Source organism: Sebastes fasciatus, chromosome 2, assembly GCF_043250625.1.
Source record: "Sebastes fasciatus isolate fSebFas1 chromosome 2, fSebFas1.pri, whole genome shotgun sequence".
In the NCBI taxonomy this organism is placed as follows: domain Eukaryota; kingdom Metazoa; phylum Chordata; class Actinopteri; order Perciformes; family Sebastidae; genus Sebastes; species Sebastes fasciatus.
This window is the reverse complement of record NC_133796.1, coordinates 5,719,899-5,743,373: the sequence shown is the minus strand read 5'-3', so window position 1 is coordinate 5,743,373 and position 23,475 is coordinate 5,719,899. Positions and strand designations below refer to the sequence as shown.

The 23,475-nt window shown below is 39.9% G+C and overlaps 1 protein-coding gene across 3 annotated transcripts in view; it reads left to right on the top strand.

Moving 5' to 3' along the window:
* Positions 1-23,475, top strand: part of LOC141782756 (anoctamin-1-like) — a 79,036-nt gene that overhangs the window by 49,677 nt on the left and 5,884 nt on the right. For all 3 annotated transcript variants that reach the window (XM_074659453.1, XM_074659444.1, XM_074659463.1), the window contains 15 exons: positions 1,909-1,973; positions 2,514-2,648; positions 4,920-5,080; positions 6,420-6,505; positions 10,520-10,591; positions 11,961-12,035; positions 13,696-13,897; positions 14,055-14,166; positions 14,396-14,453; positions 15,168-15,268; positions 17,268-17,410; positions 20,498-20,650; positions 20,827-20,879; positions 21,029-21,213; positions 22,430-22,535. In XM_074659453.1, the coding sequence (XP_074515554.1) occupies positions 1,909-1,973; positions 2,514-2,648; positions 4,920-5,080; positions 6,420-6,505; positions 10,520-10,591; positions 11,961-12,035; positions 13,696-13,897; positions 14,055-14,166; positions 14,396-14,453; positions 15,168-15,268; positions 17,268-17,410; positions 20,498-20,650; positions 20,827-20,879; positions 21,029-21,213; positions 22,430-22,535 (1,707 nt within the window). The remainder of the gene's footprint in view (positions 1-1,908; positions 1,974-2,513; positions 2,649-4,919; positions 5,081-6,419; positions 6,506-10,519; positions 10,592-11,960; positions 12,036-13,695; positions 13,898-14,054; positions 14,167-14,395; positions 14,454-15,167; positions 15,269-17,267; positions 17,411-20,497; positions 20,651-20,826; positions 20,880-21,028; positions 21,214-22,429; positions 22,536-23,475) is intronic.

Sequence of the window (23,475 nt, the reverse complement as noted above, 5' to 3'; positions counted from 1 at the left end):
AGAAAACTGTAGGCCCGGTGGGAATAAGGCAGCAAATATATTTTATATAGAGTGTTTGCCCACAGCAATGGTTTGTTTCACATTAAAGACGTGATATAAATCCCTGCTGGACTTGAATACGTTCACGGGTCTCTCTGTGAAATAAATGGGTAGATGTTGTCCAGCCTGCAGGTTCGTTTCTGATTGCATTGATTTCTCGTCCCCCAGCAGCGCCTCCTCCTTTGGGTGTGTGACCACATAACTGTAGTGGTCGCACTTGTACACCACACGCTTGGCACTGCTGCCTGAGAAAGCATATGTTACTGCGAACAATGCTGCATCAGTGGATTTTTAATACATTTTGCAAATGTAATTGCATATATATTTGCATTAAGTGCATCAGAGAACTGGCTGTGATGCACATCACCATAAATCATCAAATAAAAGCCTGTGGTCGAATAATATCTGATGACCACCATAAACAAGTAACGACTTGTGGCTAATAAAGGCTGGGTCGATTAGCTCACATAGTAAATTCAGCATAATGTATGTTTCCACAGCACTGATTGCAACAACAGAGCCTCTGCTGCTCTGAGTTTCTCTGTTTAATCCCAATTCTACTTTGCCGTTCTTTCTATCGGTGTTAACTTTATGTTAATGACTCTTATACTTCCTGCACGTTTCACATTAAAAGCCCTTTTTGCTGCTGGAAGGCTTTTAATGTGAAACATACGTGCAGGATGTTTCATAGTCAGTAGCTTAAAGAGGACCTTTTATGCTTATTTTCAGCTGCATAGTTGAATTTCGGGTTTCTACCAGAACATGTTTACATGCTTTAATGTTAAAAACGAAACACATTATTTTTGTCACTGCTGCAGCGCCTCTTTTCACCGGCCCTTTGTCTGAAACACTCTGTTTGAGCTCCTGCGTCCTAGGCAGGTATTATGCAAATGTGTTACTTGGTGACATTTCTGTGGGGGGGTGACTCCCTTTGGGTTGGACTTTTACAGACCTTTTACATGCACAAAAAAACTATATAACACACTAAAGGAAAGAGAAAAAGCACAAAAGCATAATAGGTCCTCTTTAATACTGGATCTGAAACAATTGATTGATTAGTAACTAGTACAACAAAGCATAAATAACAGCAACAATTTTCATAACTTTAGGTAATTCTTTAAAGCAAAATTGCAAAAGCTCACTGGCTCCAGCCTCTTTAATGTTTATATTTTCTGCTTTTGTTAGACTTCTATGATAGTTAACACAATATCTTTGTGTTTTGGACAGTTGGTCGGATTAAAACAAGACGTTTGATGCCATAAGCGTAGGCTACGGGGACTTGTGATGGGCATTTTTCACTATTCGCTGACATTTTATAGACCAAACATAAAAAAAAAAATGATAATCAGTATAATCGATAATGAAAAGAATCACTAGGTACGTCAGTGGTTCCCAAACCAAATATACTCCGGCCGGTGGGCTGTTTTCAACATGGCGGCCGGGTCACAAACGTTTTCATTTTACACCTCGGTTCTGATTGGTTGGTTTTCTGCGGGCGCCCGGGAATCATGAATTGCCATTAGGAGCACTAAAAGGAGGCAGAGGAACCTGAAGTTTTCACAGATTATCTGTCTCATATACTACTGTCAGGAACAGTTTGAGCAAATGTGATGAAAAGTTATTTTTATTAAAGTTACCAACTGTAGCTTTAACAATGATAAAAAGTAATTGAAAAGTAATTAGAGAATAGAAACACTGTTTTTCTCCTAGAAAATATACTGTACATTATACTGCATTTGCATTATACTGAATTTACCAAGACAAACAACTTTAACATCAAACATCAGACTTCAAATGTGATACTCACAAAACAGTAAAACTTGTATATAATATGAGCATTTAATGATTTCCTCCCGCATCTCTTCACAGCTGCTGTACGAGGAGTGGGCCAGCTACAGCGTCTTCTACAAGTACCAGCCGATCGGACTCATCAGGTCAGATCCGTAGCAGTGCTCTTGTGACACCCCTCAAGGGAATTACAGTACGGACACATTTGCAGGGCCTCATATGTTTGCCACGGCTGGTGCTCTCGCAGCAGCATTAACTGCCTCCACCAGCCTGCAGGCAGGAAAATACAGATGATGCTCCACTGAAGCTCTTCTGCAGAAACAACAGTCATATGCTGAGCTGTCTGTGATCCAAGGAAGAGTCCGGGGGAATGTGAGCTCAATCTGACGCGGTTCCTCATCAAAACACGCTCTGCTCAGTGGTTTCATTAGTGTCATAAAATTCATCTCGTTTGCAAGATTGCTGCAGAAAAAAGTGGGTTTATGCAGTTTGGGGGAGGAAGTGAGAGGCTGATGGGAAACGTATTTATAACATCCAAAAGACAGCAGGAAGAGACAAATCTAAAAAGCAGTGGCTTTGATATTGATTTGATATTGAACACTATCTGATCATATCGACCGTGACTTCTGAGGGATTAATTTGACAGTGATGTATTCACCTTTGACCTTTGGTATGTCCCTCTACAGGAAGTATTTTGGGGAGAAGGTCGGACTATATTTTGCCTGGTTAGGAGTCTACACACAGATGCTGATCCCTGCAGCCATCGTTGGAGTCATCGTGTTCCTCTACGGCTGTGCTACTGTCGACGATAACATACCGAGGTACATAACACACACACACACACACACGTTATGTTTCCATCACTTCCATCACACATTACATTGACTTACATTCATTTCCTAGAGACTTACCCTAACCATAACTGCTACTTGCCTAATCCTAAACCTTTCCCCTAACCTTAAACCAAGTCTTCACCCTAAAATGTAATGATTTACGTTAGGGGGACTTGCATTTTGTCCCCAGAAGGAAGGCGAGTCCCCACAATGTGACTGTGTAAACAGATTTATGTCCCCACAACATGAGTAATACACGCCCGCACACACACACACACACACACACACACACACACACTATTTCCCCATGCATATGTTTTTGTTTTTCATCTACTAACTTAATTTAATTGAATATCTTATGAAATAATCTTCTCTCAAAATATCTTTTCTGTCTCTTCCTACTGAAGCTGCCCTTAATTTTAGTTTTAGTTTTCTATACTGTATGTTCCTCAGTTTTTTCGACACCTTATTTTGAGATTTATAAACATGTTCCTCTTCAAAACTCTTTTTTTTTTTATTTAACAAAAGAAGCCAGAATTCTCAAATGTCAAAATGTGATTAAAACACAAACAGTCGTACAAGAACATTGCCCTAAATGAAATGATTTATGACATGCATTAGATAAAATTGAGAAAATGGTGATTGAAATCAAGATCTGTCTGATCAAAGAATAAGTAAACAAGACATCAGACATTTAGTAACAGCTTTCAGACAGATTGCCGATGCATGTCTAACTAATCTCTGCTGCCAACAACTTCCATTTTAGCAAGTCATTGCACTTATTATTGAACTAGTTTATGTTCTTAAAATATCTAACCAAGGTTGTTTTGCCTGTTTCCAGGACAAATGAAATTGTCACAAGAATTTAATGTGAATCTAATCTTGTTTTGTGATATGTACCGACTGTTAATTCATTTATGATAATTCTTAAAACCAGTTGGTTGAGGAAATCAGCAGCAGACCAAGTGGCAGGTTAAGATGGAGATCTGTTGCAGCGTGATATGAAGCTGGAAGGTGTAAACACCAGGCTTTAGACCACACCCTGACTCCACCTGTTCACACAAACACAACCTAAAGCTTTAGGTTTATTGTGACACCCGGTCATTACGGACTTTACGTGCACTGAGCGTGTCAATTAGTGTTTGGCAATATGATGATACGGTGTATTTCATGAGGCAACAGAAACCGTTTATACTGAGGTAGCTCATAACGGGCAGAGCTGCAAATCAATCAGCAGGACGAGATTTAATGTGATGAAAAATCATATATAAATCAGGTATTTCATTTGGTGCTTTAGCCAAAACCTGTGTGGTTATTTTATCTAAAATTCCTCAATTGATTTTAAATATAAAATATACTATATCACGAACCATATTGATATCACATTATAAAGTCCTGTGTCCTGGGATAGATTATTTTATCCAGATCCAGATAGACTGTATATTCAGTCTAAAGCGCTAAACTCCAAGAGTGTGTTCACATCAGCCTTGTTTAGTCCGGTTGAACCCAACCCTGGAGCGTTTACCCCCTTGGTGCGGTTAGTTTGGGTTGGTGTGAACTCAAAAGTTGTGACTCAAACTCTGGTGCGGACCAAACAACCGCCCAGAGGTCAAGGGACCGCTTTGAAAATGGCCATGCCAGTTTTTCCTCGTCGAAATTTTGCACAAGTTTGGAGCGTTATTTAACCTCCTTAGTATGACATGTTTGGTACCACGGATTCCTTAGGTTTTCTAGTTTCATATGATACCAGTATCGTCACTCTAGCTTTAAAACTGAGCCTGCCACAACCTAAAAATTGCAAGTTGCGTTAAAGAGATTAGTGGCGTTAACTTTGACAGCCCTACAATATAATTCATAAAAGGTGGCTGGGCCTTTCTGCGTGGAGTTTGCATGCTTTCTCCCACAGTCCAAAGATATGCAGGTCAGGTTAATTGGCTCGTAGGTGTGAATGTGAGTGTGAACGTCTGTCTGTATGTGTCAGCGCCTGTGATTGACTGGCAACCTGTCCCGGGGGCGCCCCGTCTCTCGCCCAGTGTCAGCTGTTAAAACAGATAAGCATCTGTGTACTTATGCATGGTGGCCGCTGGGTTGCTCGGTGTGCCGTGACAAAATCTAAAGTCCTTTAGGAAGCACTGCTTTAGACAGACGACAAGCAGAAGCACTCAGCATGTTTTTTTTGTTTTTTGCCATGTAGTCTGAATCTAAACTGCCATCTTCCACACCCCTTATAATAACTCATCTCTTCCATCCATACGTCAGTATGGAGATTTGTGATCCAAGGTTCAACATCTCCATGTGTCCGCTGTGTGACCACGCCTGCAGCTACTGGAAGCTGGAGACGGCGTGCGGTACGGCCCGAGCCAGCCACCTGTTTGATAACCCGGCCACTGTCTTCTTCTCCATCTTCATGGCCCTCTGGGGTAAGGACACATTCACATCCAATCAACAGCAACCAAAGAGACCAAAGACAGGCTGTGCAGCTGATACCGGGTACACACTACACGAGAATCAAGCCGATTTTGATCCTGTAAAGTTATGACTTTATTCTCATATTATTACGACTTTTTTCTCGTAAAGTTATGACTTTATTTTCATAATATTACTAATTTTTTTTCTCGTAATATTATGACTTTATTCTGGAAATCTCTGATTTTTTTCCCCTCAATGTGGCCAGCCTCAAGCATCGGTAGAACTGTTCAACTTAATAGACCACTGCCATTCAATCCAGTCAGTACAGCTTTGGCAGAAAGACATAAATACTGCACCTTAGGCGAACATGGAATTTACAATAGGAATCCTCAAAGGCGACTCTGAGTAAACACAGAGTCGGTCCTCGTCTGATGTCCTGCCAAACCGTGCTGCCATCTGTTAGCAGCAGCAGGACCTCAGACCGGGGAGGTGTTGTGTCTTTAGATGAAGCTGGTGTCTGACAGAGTCGCAGCACGCCGGCCATCTGGGTTCACGCCCTGTAGACCCGATGATGGAGAATACCATGAAACTTGATGTACTTCTCCCTGTTGGAAAGCATTGCAGTAGCGAAATAGCAACATGTGTGTGCATGTATTCAAATGGAAAACACTTCATTGTGTGTGTATCAAAGCCTGATACGTCTTTTTCCTCTGTGCCACAGAGCTCCAATGTCATCCAAACACTATCAAAAACACATCAATGAGTCACTCTGTGTCACTGGGTGACATGTTCCTTCATCACCATGAACACACACACTGTAGTTGATTTTGACTCACACACACAAATACTCACTGCAGCACCAAATGTGAATTAATCCAAAATTTACTGAGCCTTTTCATAAAAATGAGGCATGGCCAGCTTTTAAAGATTTACATCTTTATTAGGAACCAACGGCTTTGGATGTGAGAGCCTCAAACAGAGTAGGAAAGTAGTGAGGGATTGAATTATGCATTACTGGTGCAGTATGGGATTTGTTGGGAGGATTGTCAGTGTAATTGCAAACACTATGCTCATCTAGCTGGGCTTATAGTGAGGTTAAAGAGGTGCAGGCTGATGATTAGTAACAACTAGGGCTGTCAATCAATAAAATATTTATTATCGCAAATTAATCACCCATTTTCTATCTGTTCAAAATGTACCGTAAAGGGAGATTGGTCAAATATTTAATACTCTTATCAACATGGGAGTGGGCAAATATGCTGCTCTATGCAAACATATGTATATATTTATTATTGGAAATCAATTAACAACACAAAACAATGAATCTGCTGTGTGTGCTTGGTTGTGTAGCGGTTCTCTTCATGGAGCACTGGAAGAGACGACAGATGCGACTCAACTATATCTGGGACCTGACGGGCTGCGGAGAGGAGGAGGAGGTGAGATAACGCTACTAATAATCACTTCTGTATACGTTGAGAGATATACATTCACGAGTGTATTGAAAACAATAGTTGGTCATTTTGGGAATTATTCACTTCGGAAGTGACATCCAACACACCTGCAGTTACCGCTTATCACCAAAGGTGCGGCACAAGGGAACGAAACGGAGATCTTCAAGATTGTAACTTCAATTGAAAGTCAACCAAATCCCTTTTGTGCTAATCCTTTCTTTGTGTGAGCCATAATGTATTATAATTATAATTCCTTGTGTTACCAAACATAAAAACTAATTATATTATTCTTAAAAGGGCCATATTCATGGTGACTTTAGTCCATTAACTACATATCCTGTCGACGAGTAGTATTTTTAGCACTCTGCCATTCATCCAAAATGATTTTTATTTGTCACAGAACCTCCGTACTTAAGTTACAACACTTCCAGAGTTATTTTAACCCAAACCGCGATATTTTCCTCAAGCTATCTAAGACCGTTGATCTATTCCTAAACCTAACTAAGTAGTTTTATTTTGAAAAGACTGGAGCAGAAATAAATGAAATTCTGTGACTATTTCACGAGCTGCCGTGAGACTATGTTGTCAGAACATACGCTGGAGAGTCTTGTGTTTGAGGATATCACTAAAAGTAAAATTTTAAAATGGGAATACAGAATTAAGAACAAACACTTCTGGAACCAGCGAGTCAGTCTCTTCACCTCCAGCATCTCCAAATCTCATTTTGCAAACTGAACCAACTATTTGTATTTTCAACTCCTAGTAACAAGTCTTGACAACATTTTTATGAAGAATACAGATGTTTTTCAGAGCACTTAACTTAAGAGTGCTAAGGTAATAACGATGACATAAAGGTCAGGATGTGCGTTTGCATGTACCTCGTCTGTCTTTTGTGTGCGCTCTGTAGTGAGTCAGCCCTCAGCAAAAATGTTCCCACACAAACATCACGGCCTCAGACGTCAGTATATTTTAAAATCACAATGAACAGTGCACTGCTACCTTCTTTTATGGAAGATTTTTATATTTTGTTCTGTATGTCTCTAATGGAGATTTGGAAGTGTTTTAATCTTCACAATGACTGCTGACTGACACCTTTCCCTTATGTGTTTATGTGTGTTCTGTATTTCACAGGAGGAACATAAGGTTTGGTTCTAACTCGCTTTATTTTGCTTTGATTAACTTACCGTCGTTCCTGATTTAGATCCGTTCTGCAGGCCGCTAACGCAAACCTTTTCTCCCTCAAGCTGGCTCAGGTCTTTTCACTCGACACGCTCTTCATCTCTTTGCTCCTGTGTAATGATTTCTCTTTCTCTCTGAGGTTCATCCTGATGCTGGCCATCCCTGTGGCCTCTTCTTGTTAGTGTGGCCTCTCAACACAATACTGTTGCTGCTGTTTGTGATGGCAGCAGAGTTGACAAGACAGTTTCTTGCCTCAGTCCTCTTATTTGCTCCTTTTTTTTTTTTTTTTGATATTTCGGTAACACTTCATTTCACAAATTTCATGGTGATTAGGTGATGATTAGCAAGTAACCTATTTGAAATTTCTTTGGAATTACTGCCAAATAACCCCCAATATTTACCTCAAAAATTACTTTATTATAAACATGATTTAATAATTATATGCTAAAATAGCATATAATGGTTAAAATAGGGCCCCTAGGCTTGATGCTGTGCGCTGCTTTTCATCGGAGGTGGAAAACTAATAGAAGACACTTCTGATCAGGCACAAATCTCACCAATGTGTGACTTATTGTCTACACAAATGTAACCTGGTAGCTAATGTCATGATTCAGGGAGTTTTTAAACACATTTCAAAGAAGTTATTTAATATTTTCTATTTACCAGCAGACATGGAAATAAAGCTTATCAATTAACTTTGTATTCTTTTCCTGGAAATGTATTAAATGAATTACAAACCATTGGGAAATAGCGGAATATAATTATTAAATAATAAAGTAATGTTCGATACATTTTAAGTTAATATTGGGGTAATTTGGCGGTAATTCCAAAGAAATTTCAAATAGGTTACTTGCCAATTATCACCTAATTACCATGAAATTTGCATACCTGTAAAATAATGTGTTACCGATATGTCTCCGTTAAACGTAGACAACTGTTCCCTCCGTACCCATAAGACGAGAAGCACACACAGCACCAAAGTGAAGTAATATACCTTTAAATAGAAAGAATGCAAAAGATGGGCTAAGCACCTTTTTTTAAACGTAATAAAGGAAATAAACTGGGCTGCCCTTTGAGGAGCAATTCATTTTGAGCATGTTCGAGCACTTTACGAACAAATTACATGGTTGGTATGATTATTTCAGCCCCTGGAGGCTGAAGTTTCCAATATTGTTGATTAATGGCCCAATGAAAGAAGTAGCATATCATTGTCCTCGCCCACGAGAAACTAATAAAGGCCCGCACAGTCATGTAGTGTAGAACCACGTAGAGCCTGTGGAATTGAACCCGTAGAGCCCCACATAGTTTACAGTCAGTTCCAGCCCTCTCAGCTCACTGTTAGCCCTTATTGGGTCCACATGGACGCGTTGGCTGGGAAGACAGTGGTATGTCGAACCCAGAAATACAAATACCTGAAAATATGCTTCTCCAAAATCCACACAACCTTGTACAGGTTGTACAAAAGAGATCACAGATGCAGGGTAGCCGGTTCTGATTTGCCCCTTATTTAATGTTGAATCAAGTACTTTTGAATTGTAAAAAAAAATTTAAAGCTGAACTAAAAGGTATTTTTTTACCACCAGAGGTGTAATGACTGTGTTGCTTGTAGTGATGAAACCACAGAGTTATCACCTGGCTGTGCAGGTGTACTCTCAGCTCTACTTCCAGCTCAGTGTTTTGCTTTTACAACCTGCTGCTTTACTGTCTTGGTTCGGTCTCACCGCTCTCAGCAGCATCACACATTTAATAGCTAAAGAGACACATATTATTCTCAGGAGTTGGTGGAGACTGAATGCAAGTTTAAGGCACTTCAGCACTGGCTTCACTTTTCAGAACCGGAAGTTGCCGACTGCGTCAACTTAAGGTGATAATTAAACCACAAAATAGATAAATATTCCTTAAAAAAGTGGCCAAAAATATCAATTAATGCAGCTTGAAGTTAAGTAGCATTAATGACGAGGACTGTTTCTGAAAAAAAAATATTATTCCTTTTGAATATGAAATAATAGAGCAATTGTCAAAGTCAAGATTGTTGTTTGTTTGCTCTCTAGGCAGCTTTTGTCTGCTTTAGGGTCTTTTTGTGTCTGTCTTCACTCTGTCTATCCATCTGTGCATTAACATGACACGAGGATCTTCAGGCCAAAAATGACTGTCTAACCCTCAGCTTTGTTTTCTTACTGATACAGTTTCCTCTGTATACGCAGCGCCTCTTCATTCCTCTTGGCTTGCTGAGGACTGTATGACTGTTACTGTTACACGGGTACACATACACTCACATCTGCCTGCACATTACAGTACATGGACATAAAATGTTAATCTTATATTCCTCACCATGAAAGCATTATTTGACAACAGAAAAAAACAAAAACACAGCAAAAGTGCCCTCTTGGATGCTTCTATAGTAGATAAAACATGATAAAGTGCCCTCCGAGGTGCCGTTCCTGATGCAGTGCCATAAAGGCTGCCCAACATGCTAGAAAACTTTCCGTGCTCTGGTGCCCCACCGCTTGCAGCTGGTGCCCTTTTTAATTTTTTCCGCACCTGCACCTTAAGGTGCGCCACTGCCGCTTTATCCTGTCATGGTGGGTCGATGCATTGTTTTCTCTTTTCTTGCACAGAATGCTGTACTCTCATTTAAAAACACCGTTTTGCAAAACTTCATGCGCACAGGCTGTTTCTGTCTCCATTCTGAAATCCCACAGTACTGTTTATTGTCTTGTACAGTACACTTACTGCTCACTGCTCACTGCTCACTGCTCACTAACATATCAGGTATCAACGTATCAGTAACTGTAACATCCAAACTGATTTCTTTTCCAGGACCATAACCGAGCGGAGTACGAGTTACGGGTCATGCAAAAGACAGAGAAACTGGAACATCCACCCCCGAAGGTAAAACCGATTTCCCAATCCAATATGTGCTTCTTTATTTATATATACATCAGTGGCGGCTGATGACTCAAAAAATTGGGGAGGACAGGAGGAAAACCAACCTACGGCGTCATATTGTTTTACACTCGTTGGCACTTCTGTTCTGGAAACTGCTCAGAAACCCAAAATCAAACATCCTCTGAATCCTCTGCATAAATATATCTGCATGCAGAAAACTGCGTGGTTTTTGCCCCAAACTGCATGTGATTATCATAAAGTGGGCATGTCTGTAAAGGGGAGACTCGTGGGTACCCATAGAACCCATTTATATTCACATATCTGGAGGCCAGAGGTCAAGGGATCCCTTTGAAAATGGACATGACAGTTTTTCCTCGATAAAATGTAGCCCAAATTTGGAGCGTTAATTAGCCTTCTTCCCGACATTGTAGCATGACATGGTTTACATTGGTACCAATGTATTCCTTAGGTTTTCTAGTTTCATATAATATATATATAGCTTCACTCTAGCTTTAAAATAAATTGAACCTACTAGAGCCTCTGAAAGACAGTAAAGTCAGTCGATCCTGCGGGTCTCAGAGGGTTAAATAATTTTCAAAGAAGAGAGAAAATATTTTATAAATGATGCTGAGATTTGGTTTATTTCAGCTAATTACTCTTTTTTAATATTTTAATCTCCCTTTTGCTTCTCAAAAAATAGAAGAAGAGCAACCTCCTCCGCCTCTATGGACCAGCCTCCACTGATATACACACACACACACACACACACACACACAGAAACGGTCAAGTAACGTCACACTGTCCATCAGCAGCTTACAACTCTCAGGAAACATGCAATCAGCTCTAACTAGTGTAGGAATAAAATCTAACGGCAGCTTCATCAGCATTTTGAAGAGAAAGTGCTGATGAAACACTGAAACATGTTTGTCTGTAGTAAAAAAGCACTGACACATGTAACATGACATGTTCTGAGTAATTCATTTTGATTTGACTTTTGTCTTGTACCAAGGTCACGTCTTTCTTTTCATCAAATACACAAGACGACACACACACACACACACACACACACACACACACACACACACACACACACATACACATTCAGTCGCCGGAGCTTCCTGACCCAATTCTCAGTGGGCTTGAATATGACATGATGGCTCGGGGCGGAATTAGCTGTGCTCCACTGCAGCCGCATAGTGTTTGTGTGTGTATGTTTATGGTGTGTGTGTGCATCTGCATGCCCACGGCATTAAGAGCTGCTACTGACAGAGCGACATGACACACAGGTCCAAACAGCTGGGGATGCAGTTAATGTTTCAGACAACGCTATGTACTTTATGTCCTTCACATAAATCTGTTTGTGTGTTTTTAGGGTGAGAAGGTGAAGCTGACCTGTACTAACAGAATGCCAGCTTACCTGATTACCGTGACGGTCATGCTCCTCATGGTGAGTCTCAGCAGCCTCCCCTGCAGCGTTACATCACCATACTTTGTATTTCTAACTTGTGTGACATTTGAAGCAATGATTTTGATCACCCGACAGTAAAGGAGAGCAGGGTTCTAGCTGTTTGAATCATCAAGGGAAAAGTAGACAGCAAAACTCCAACACAAACTACACGGAAGCACCAAAACCGCAAAGTTATATCTAGTGAAGCCCATCTTGCAAAACAGTGTTGGCTGCGGTCGGAGGATGCGGGGGAGACCGTAGCTTTGGTCTCCAGGGCCGGAGTCTCTGCTGTACTCTGCTCCTCAGCCTGCTTGCCTTCACTCACACTCCGCTCTCGTTCTTTCGCTCCACCTCTCACATGCATGAGTGCACACTCCACACTGCAGAAGAGTTAGTTTAGCTCTGAGAATATCTAGTGAATGTACAGTGGACGTTTGTGCAGAAATAACTGCTGCAGCTCCTTCAGACCAACAGAGGTTTCCCGTGTCTTGTGAAGTGACACAGAGAGAAACGTTATCGTCTCCGACCAAAGCTCCGGTGTCTGCCCTGTTCCCTCCGGCCGCGGTCAGGAGGCTGAGGCAGGAAAAGCCAACACTAGGATCAGCAGTGATTCATGGAGAGACCTTCGTCTGGTCAGCTAACATTACTGCCAAGCAGCTGAAATATAGAGTGATATTGTGCTTTTAGCTGACGTGTGTCGCCTCACTGTTTTGTGCGGTGCTCGTTCATGTCTATGTAGAGCGAGCACAAGCGAGAGCAACAGGACGCTGACTTTAGTTGACTTAACGGCCACAGGTGTCGCTGTTAACAAGCAATTTCTGATTCTTACAAACAGTCCCTTTAAAGTTGAACGTTTCATCCATTTTTAGCTTGTAATTTTACAAGATTAGATCTAGATTTAGATTGGCGGTTGTATACGGATCCTGCAACAGAGGAGAGAGACAGGAGCAAGCCCAAATAAGCAACTACACTTTAGAAACAAGCCCAAAAAAACGCAACCCGCGACTACCAATAAGCGGGGTTAAAGGAAACGCTATACAGCGCCTGCTCTACAGTATGGGCCCAATGGATGCTGAAGACCGCCGGAAGATCCGGGTAGTTTTATACTCAGTAGTCAAGTTTGTTTTGCTTCATGCGTCACTGAGGGGGCCCTGCCAAAGCTGTATCCAGTTCTCTTCATACATCCATGACCCAAACCCAGGTGTGTCAGGACTTGTTGGGGGGTTGGGTTGGATAGCAGGAAGCTATTGTGTAGCAGAGGTTGTTGCTATGCACACATTCATTTAGTAAATACAGGCTCAGGTGGGCGATGATGCATGCCAGAACAGCAGTCTGTATTATTTTCATTTCATACAGCAAACACGTGTGGTATGTTTCAACAGGCGTCTACTTGACTTCGGCTCTCTCTACTGCTCGACTTTGTTACATTACAATTACAATACATTTCTTTTAGACCTTTGTGCTTGTTTGTGCTGATTGTTCAGATTCCAATAATTTTTTTCAGGCAATAACAAAAAATAGGGCGTTCACCCAATAGGCTTTTCAATGTGTGTCACCTGCAGTGAGTCTTTACAGATCTTCTTCCTCACCTTGATCGTTTGTCAAATTATCAGCAGCTTGTCAGATTTGGTGTCCTCCTCCTCCTCCTCCGTACTTTTAGATCACAGTGACATTCGTCATAGTCTTCGGGGTCATCCTGTACCGGATCAGCATCAAGGCAGCGCTGCACATAAGCGACTACCCTGTAGCACGGTCCAACATCAGAGCCACGGTGAAAACCACCGCCGCCATCATCAACCTCATCGTCATCATCGTCTTAGATGAAATCTACGGCAACATCGCCCGCTGGCTCACCACGCTGGGTGAGGCACATTTGACTGTTGATTGATCCTCAATCCAAACATTAGTTTCTGACTACAGATCAACTGGATTAGAGATCATTGTATAATAAGATAATGTGTTTGTGGGAAAAGCTTTGTTTGATGAGATGATTAAGCCACATGTTTTCTTATTTTTCAGAGGTTCCAAAGACAGACAAGAGCTTCGAAGAGCGCCTCATCGTCAAAACCTTTATTTTGAAGTTTGTCAATGCGTTCACACCCATCGTCTATTTGGCCTTTTTCAGGGGCAGGTAAAACAACGTCTTCTCACTGCTCGTGTTTTGTACATTTTAATGTTAAATAATTGTCATCAAACTTCACTTGTAAATCAAATACTTGCATCTGTTGCTGCTCTCACCTGACATTTTTATCCAAAACACCGTACCATGTAGTATGTTTGTACTGTGTACACGATCATTGTGTACTACCCGCTTTCCTCATCTCACGTACAACATGCGGCGCTTGTGTTTGTTTTCGCAGGCTTGTTGGGCGGCCTGGAAACTACTTGTACGTTGTTGGATCGTACAGAATGGAAGAGGTAATTCACACTAATCACAGTGCGACCTAAAGGTTAAAGCTGATGTTAATCCATATTTTGTTATGTCAACAAATCCACTCAGCGCTCATCCCCAAGCACATAGGTTCCTACTGAAGACGTAAAGTTTAAAAATATATATATATTAGGATTAAGGCTGTCAATCGATTAGAATATTTACATTCACTGATCTGGAGGTCAGAGGCCAAGGGACCACTTTTGAAAATGGTCATGACAGTTTTTGGAGCGTTATTTAGTCTCCTTCCCGATAAGCTAGTATGACATGGTTGGTACCAATGGATTCCTTAGGTTTTTTAGTTTCATATGATACCAGTATATTCACTCTAAAAAGTTGCGTTAATGCATTAAAGAAATTGATGTGATGTTAAAACGAAGTTGCTTTAACACATTATTATCGTGTTAACTTTGACAGCCCTAATTTGAATGAATTTGTAATTTTGAGAGCACACACAGCAAAGTCCATTTCTATTTTTTTTTTTATTTTCAAAGGATCTTTTAATTTTCTAGTACATCACGCACACACATTATTCAAATTTGAGCCTTATACAAGCAGGAAGCTTTTGCCTACGTATCCTTACATGAAGTGGCTGTGCTCTGTTTCTCTCTCTTACTTGCACTTCCCACTCCCCACTGTCAACTCTTTAAACTACTGCCTCAATTTGTCACTCTCTGAATCACTTTCTCTCCCCCCTCCAGTGTGCCCATGCAGGCTGCCTCATGGAGCTGTGCATCCAGTTGTGCATCACTATGCTGGGCAAGCAGCTCATCCAGAACAACCTGTTTGAGATCGGCATTCCGTGAGTTGTTGCACAAACATACAACATGCTCAAACATACATACGAACTCCCATGACGCTAACACACACAGAGAACACACAAGCTGGACAACAGTTCACCACGGATCACAATACGTGGGTTCAGCAAGCCTCAGAACAAATTATGCACACCCACTCAGTTGTACTTGTGCCTCAGATGAATCATTTAAATGCCTGTCTGGTATTCAGACACACTTACCTGGGAACTAGACAACACCTTGCCGAACTCTGTCAGCCTGCAATTTTCTCTGTCTTGCTTCGTCCCATTACAGTACACTGTAATGGAAGTTTGTACGTTTTATTGTTCCTCCTCTTTATCACATGCTCCACCAGTTTATAAACTGTGATCACGGGTATAACTCACAGACCCAATATAAGTCCAATAATGACAGATATCCAAATTAATGTATCACCAATTAATCCACATGGCATGTTTCACTAAAATGAGGATGGATCGAAGCATTTAAAGAATATCATACATACTGTAGCACCCTAAAGTACCACTGTGAGAATTTATTTTAACCTCTACCACTCCTTGAGGGCCGACTTTACTGTTTTCAGAGTCTGTAGCAGGCTAAATAGGAAGGAAGGAGGCTCATTAATGCTCCAAATTTAGGCTAGATTTGGAGAAAGAACTGTCATGACCATATTCACAGGGGTCCCTTGACCTCTGACCTCAAGATATGTGAATGAAAATGGGTTCTATGGGTACCCACGAGTCTCCCCTTTACAGACATGCCCACTTTATGATAATCACATGCAGTATAAATGTGTTATTTTCGCCTATACTAAAATGGTGTATTTGAATATTTCTGCATACTGGGGTCCCTAAACAGTCTTGAATTACATAAATTGGGTATCACTGTAAAGCTGAGACTCTTGTGGATCCAATGAGCCCAACTGTATTCATGTGTGGTGATGTTAGTCCCCATAGGAGCCATTTCATTGTAGTGACACCATTTTTTTAAAACTTAACCTCACTTTATGAAATGACCCTGTGGTGACCTCTAGGATAATCACAGCCTCATGAAACTTTACAGCCACAAACTAGAGTCCTAGAGCATTCAGAGGATGGATGGCTTTCCTAGCTAGATTGACAATAAGTGGGTTTCTGAGCAGTTTCCAGAACAGAAGTGCTCGCCATCTAATCACCGAAAAATGCAATTCTTGCAGAACTCTCCAAATGTCAAACGTTTTTGAAACCAAATCACAGCATGGCTTCTTCTATGGTGTTCCTCAAGGTCTTGGTGTCTTAATGTGGTATTCTGGAGGGATTATTGATAATTTTAATCAATTCTCGATTGGAAAAAAAATGGTTCAATTTGGCACCAAATCTGTATAACAAAATGGTACCAACCCCAAAATTGCTGCAACAACTTATGAGACATAATAGAGCATGGAGATGATAATCATATACTTTGATCATAATGTTCTAAACCCTTATACACTTTCAAAATACATTTTAATTAATTAATTGATTCATTATATTTTATTTCTGATTTATGACTAGAACAACTTGACACACAGTGCTGAGCTGCATCTCATATTAATCTCCAGGTTCCTAGCTTTCAGATGATGTACACCACTTCTATGTAACATCTACTGTTGACCTGCTATCTCCCCATAAAGACCTTCTGTACCCTCCTAAAAAAACACAAAAATGGGCCTATGGTAAAAAGGGTCGGAGTGGAAATGGTTAAAACGAATGTTAAAAAAATTAATTGAACTGTATTGAGTTATACAGAGAGGTGCTTCTATTATTTTGTCCACCCCATTCATATCATTTAGTGTAGGCTAAATAACAGAAACACCTCTCTCCATAATGCAGTACTGTTCAACAGCAATACAAACTTCAAAATGAACATTGTAACCTTCATGAAGGGAGGATTTATCGCAAAACTGCATTCGCTATAGCTAGCTGGACCAACCGAGGTCATTTAGAGGGATCTTTAACAAAAATGTGCATTTATGTTAAAAAACAGGAAGCTGAAGAAACTGCTACGGAGGAGGAAGTCTCCCTTGGACTCAAAGCAAGAGGAGGAGCTGAACAACTCGCTGCAGCGCCACGAGAGAGACCACAACCTGGGTCCGTTCACTGGCCTCAACCCCGAGTACATGGAGATGAGTGAGTCTAAACGCAAAGCACAAACATACACAACATGCACACCGCTGCTCTTTTGGTCTCTGTACAGATTGTTGAATGTCATTTAGATCAGTGTTTCCAGAGACCCAGCTTTTCATATTAGATTCAATGTTATAAATAGGCTACAATACAGTGCTCCAGGGAGCACTAGCATATCATTATTATTTTTTTAAATAGAGCTTATTTCAGAATTTTGTTAATACAACTCTGACAATCCACTGCACAAACATGTTTGGACTGATAGATATCCCGCCCACACATGACAATACCCAGAGGGCACTCAAAAAAAACAAGTGTACAAAATAAATAAATAAATAAATACACACAAATATACAAATAAAATAAAATAGTCATAGTAAAAAATAATAATAATAATAAATAAATAAACAAATAAATATATAAATATATAAATAAATAAATAACATAAATAAATAAATAACAAAAATAAACATAAATAAATAATGATAAATTGTTAATAAATTGTTAGAGGTCTAGGACAGTACACCCTGTCATCTAGGGCACTAACATACATAAAACAAGCACAGGAGTTAAGCCAAAGAGTTGAACACAAAGACAAAATTAGGGGTCCTTCCAATGCTTCGTTTGAAATATTCCTGGTCAAATATATACAAACATATACTGTATCTATCACACATATACCAAACTTTAATCAGCCACAAAGTTATCTGAGTCTAAGGAATCAACACGACTAAGGAAAGGTTGCCAAATCAATGAAAACTAGCATATAATTATTGAATAATGTTTATAATAAAGTAACTTTAGATCAAGTTTGAGGTAAATATTTGGGGAATTTGGCAGTAATGCCCAAAAAAGTTTCAAATAGGTTACTTGCTAATTATCACCTAATTACCAAGAGATTTGTGGACCTGTAAAATGAAGTGTCACTGCTTAATCCTTGTTGATGCTGCTCTTCCTCCTCAGTAATGCATTCTCCAGCTTGCCTGATATTTGCTTACAGCAAAGATCTTTATCTCCTCTATCAGAGTCTTCTACCATAATTCAAAGTGGATCCTTGAGAGACGCCTGTGCTCCGTGTTAATATCAGCCTTTTTAACACGCTAACCTTTGCAGAGCACGTCATGTGGAGGTCAAAACTAACGGGGCATAATGGCTGCGAGCGCTTTAAAACAATCACTTTAATGCTCAGCTTTATGTACCGACAAACACGTCCTGTGTCTTTGCCCCTGCTTCATGTGCCACCTTTTGCTTGACATTGCAAATGTCAGCTACTTTCAGCACAATTTGTTATCTTATGGCGAACATTATTCCTCTGAGCAGAAATACAAACTAATGTCCATGTCGAGGTACACCGCGTTGACCTTTAATTTAATAGAGAAATCCAATTTCACAGCACACGGACTGTCAATCAGTGATGTGGAAACCTTGTGATAGATGATGCTTCATGTCTTGCTTGCCTGTATATGTGTGTTAAATGAAGATATAAGTAGATTAAAGTGCTTTTCATTTGGCCGGTCAGAGCTCCTGGCTATAGCGGTTGTGTAATTGCTCTTTTTGGATCTATATTCTTAAGCCGTAGGCTACATCCCATGAGGGAAGGAGAACATAAAGGCTGGCGGAAGCTTATACTGATACTATTGAGAGAGGATTAAAGCTGCTTCAAGCTCAACACTCCCATTTCTTCATGTCCTAGTTCAATATTCACCATTTAAAAGAAAGGTTTCTACCTCACATGCCATGTTTAGCTGTGACCAGCAGTGCATAAATCCCATTCATGTTTTTAACTGTAAGTTTCAGTGCACGCTGTACATTACACAAAGAAGTGTAAGGTGTGTAAGGTAGGCCAGCCACACAAATGAATGACAGGATCAACAATGACAAAGCCATGCCTACACCCTCTTCTCTCAGCATTGATTGTAGTGATTGTTGCTCAGGTCAGTCAGGTGTAAAAAACTATTTGGTGCCTGTGTGACATATAGTACACTAGCATATTTATCATTTAACCTTTTAAACTGATGAGTATTGATTGACTTCAGCAACAAAATGCATGTATGTACAGCATTTGAATATGTCATGGATCAGAGGACTGCGTGTAATGTGAAAGGAATTGCTCATAGCGACGAACCCACAGGCAACTAGAAAAGTGCATTCAGTAGATTGCAGATCTCCGCCAGGTGTGTCTGCAACGAGCACTGTTGTAATGTTTGATTGAATGAATACAAACCACGAGATTAGGCTGATTGTTCCAGGAGTATGTGAGATTAGCCGTGGACAGACAGACAGATGCACACACACGACCAAACACACCTGGCGGAGATAATTATCACCAACTCTGCAGACGACTCAACAGGAAAACCAAGCACAGGTTAGCTAATATAATGAAGCCCAATTATCAAATGTTGTAGGACCTGGCAACACAAAGTCATTTAATGATGAAAGATTACATTAATAACAGTTTAATGAGAAATCCTCATTGATGCCAGAGGCCATTAACGTGCCGAGATAACTAATTCAAAATCACTCTCCCTCTCTCTGTAGTAACTATTTTTTTTTCTCTTGATTGCCTCTCCAGAGCCTGAACAACCTCATAAGCTATAAAACCATCATTATGATAGAAATATCTGGCTGCTGGAGATTTCTAATCATAATGTTGCTCTGTGCCGGCCAGATGCGTAAATAGGCAACTGTCACTGCAAACGTAACAGCTGGAGATGATAAACTGTCAGATGTCGTATTTTCTAGTGTGTTCTGTTGCTCAAGAGAGACCAAACGAAATAATGAATACAGCTCTAACTGAACTGAGATTTCCTCCTCTGCTGCAGCTCTCAGAGCTCCAAGCTGCACATCTCTTCAGTGGAGCTCTACAGTAGCTATACTCCATCCATCTTTTCCAACAGAAAAGCTGTAACGGATGGTTAATGGAGCACTCAAGCAGCTTTATGGCATCACACATTTCACCCAAACTTGGTGGATCACAGTCTTAGCATTCCACTACTGAACTGTGTGTGTGTCCAGTAGTGCCCACGGTCTGTTTTCCCTTCTTCCATCCAGTGACTTCTGCTAATTTCTCCTCTCGTCTGTGTCTTTTAGTCATCCAGTTTGGGATGGTGACTCTCTTCGTGGCCTCCTTCCCTCTGGCTCCGCTCTTCGCTCTGCTGAATAACATCATCGAGATTCGCCTGGACGCCAAGAAGTTTGTTATGGAGCTGCGCAGGCCGATTGCGGCCAAAGCCAAAGACATTGGTGAGTGTCCAACCACCCCGACTGAAATAAATATATTCTCTAAAATGTTTTCAGCTACATCGAAAAACCACCTCAGTCTGTGTGGGTATTATAAATTAAACTACCTCTGATAAGTTTCAACGTACATACAGGCATGTGAATATTGTTTTAATGACCGTTCCTCTGTCTTTCTGCAGGTATCTGGTACAACCTCTTGAGAGGCCTCAGCAAGGTAGCAGTCATTGTTAATGTAAGTCTCATATCTTTACAGCCGCTGTACAAGTTGTCCTTGAGTTCTTTTCTTCTGTAAATGAAGCAACCAGGAAGGAGTCCTAGCGTAACCTGGTCTTTTGATTTCATGACGACAGTAAGCAGATGAGCCGTTCTCTGTCCTCCCAGGCCTTCGTCATCTCCTTCACCTCTGACTTCATCCCACGGCTGGTCTACCAGTACATGTACAGCCCCGACGGCTCCATGCACGGCTTCGTCAACCACACTCTGTCTTACTTCAATGTCAGTGACTTCCAGAAGGGCACGGACCCTCGCAATCCCATGGTCCTGGGCTACCCGGTACACATATGCAGGTGAGGCTTCACTTCTTCTTTTTTGTTTGTAAACATATGTTTATTAATTTTATACGTTTAACACATTATGCATACATGTAAGAACTATTCCTGATTAGAACAACACACAACTTGTATAAATACAAAAAAAATAAAAAAAATAATAATAATAATAATAATAATAATAATAATAAAAGAAATCCACATAAATAAATAAAAATAAATAACTGAAAAAAAGGATTAAAGGGGCAAAATTTTGCAGTCAACAATTAGACATAAACAAAATAAACGTGAAAATAAAATACAATATACACATACACGTGTATGTGTGTATTGTGCTTGTATTTTTTTCTCAATTATCAATTTATTTATTTTTTGTTTAGTTTTTTTGGAAAAAAAGAAAGAAAAAAGAAACAAATAAAATAAAACACAATCCATTTTGTGGCAAAAATAAAATCGATTTATTCATTTATCTCTCTTATTCCTTCTGTTCTGTTCTGTTTGTACCACTGGGTGTATAAAATACAAAAAAATTGCTAATATATATTGGAAATTTTGTGGCTGTATAATTCATAAGTAGTTTGCAATAAAAATATATTTTTTTAAAAAAGAAAGAAAATAAAATACAATAAAAATACAGTCACACATGAGTATGGCACACATTCCTCACAATAAAATTAGTGGTAATGCTTGGCAGGTTCGCAAATTTCATGGTAATTAGGTGATAATTAGCAAGTAGCGTATTTGAAATTTCTTTGGAATTACTGCCAAATTACCCTAATATTTACCTCAAAATCTATTGAAAATTACTTAATTATATGTTGTTAATAAACATGTTTATTTCTGCTGTAAAGTTGGGCATTTTAACACAAGGGGGTCTACAGGGATTGACTTCTTTTGAAGCCGAACTCAAGTGACTATCCTCCCAACCGGCTTTGACAAGAGTTTGATCGACAGATGGTTCATCCAGTCACCTGCCAAGTATTTCTGGCAAAGTATTCCTGGAAAGTGCCCGTCCTTTTCCAAACAGTGTTGGGACAATAATTTATATATTTAAAATATATCAGTCTAACGCCAAACCTTCCAAACAATTACATTACCGTCTGTCATAGAGTCATATCTCGTGTATTCTACAGTATCTGTATTTTTACCTTTTGTAATATCGATGATCTTGATGAAATGTCAATTTGTAAAGCATCAAATGAAATCTTTTTAAAACGTGTCTTTGTGTCTCCAGGTATAAGGACTACAGAGAGCCTCCCTCATCCAACACGCCGTATGAACTCTCTAAGGAGTTCTGGGCCGTTCTGGCCGCCCGCCTCGCCTTCGTTGTCGTCTTTCAGGTTTGAAACAACACACATTATCTCGAAGCACACGTACCGTATGTCTCGACATGCTTTCAAAAAGGCGTGTCGCTCACTTTTGCCATTCATATTTTATGTGGGCAAAGCAAGCAAGCAAACGTGCAAACAAGTCATTCATATTTGATGAGTGCTATGGCCCCTTCGGGGAAATAGGAGGTAATTCATTGTAATGAAGGAGTCTCTGTTGACTTGTATGTGATGAAGTGTTTGAGAACAACAGGCTGCTTCTGCTCCGATGAGTTCCCTGATTTGATTGATTTCATATTATTCTCCAAACAAGATATTCAAATAAATCTTCCACCTGCTTTTATTTTTTTTATCAGTCCTATTAACAGATTTGAGTATTACCCCTACAAGCCTACTTTGATGCTGAGCTCCTCTGGAGGCAAAAACGTACCTCACTGATTGTATAAAGGTTGTATGGAAGCCCATTCCTGCCAGGAAAAGGAATAATTGAATACATTTTTTATAATGAATTCAAAGATAACACGTTAGCGCAAATTCGATTTAACGCCACTAATTTCTTTAATGTATTAACATAATCAATCTTTTAGAGGTTTGTATCGGGCTCAGTTTTAAAGCTAGAGTGAAGATACTGGCATCATGCGAAACTAGAAAACATAAGGAATCCATCTATGATATCAACCATGCCATACTAGTCGAGAAGGAGGTTAAATAACGCTCCAAACCTACGCAAAATGTTGTGTTGTGCATTGATTCCCAATAATAAATATATACATAAAGTAGCATATTTGTCCACTCCCATGTTGATAAGAGTATTAAATACTTAGAAAATCTCCCTTTAAGGTACATTTTGAACAGATACAATTAAAATAATTTATAAGATTATTGACCGATAAGTTTGCAATTAATTGCAATTAACTATTTTAATCGATTGACAGCCCTAAATTAAATACAA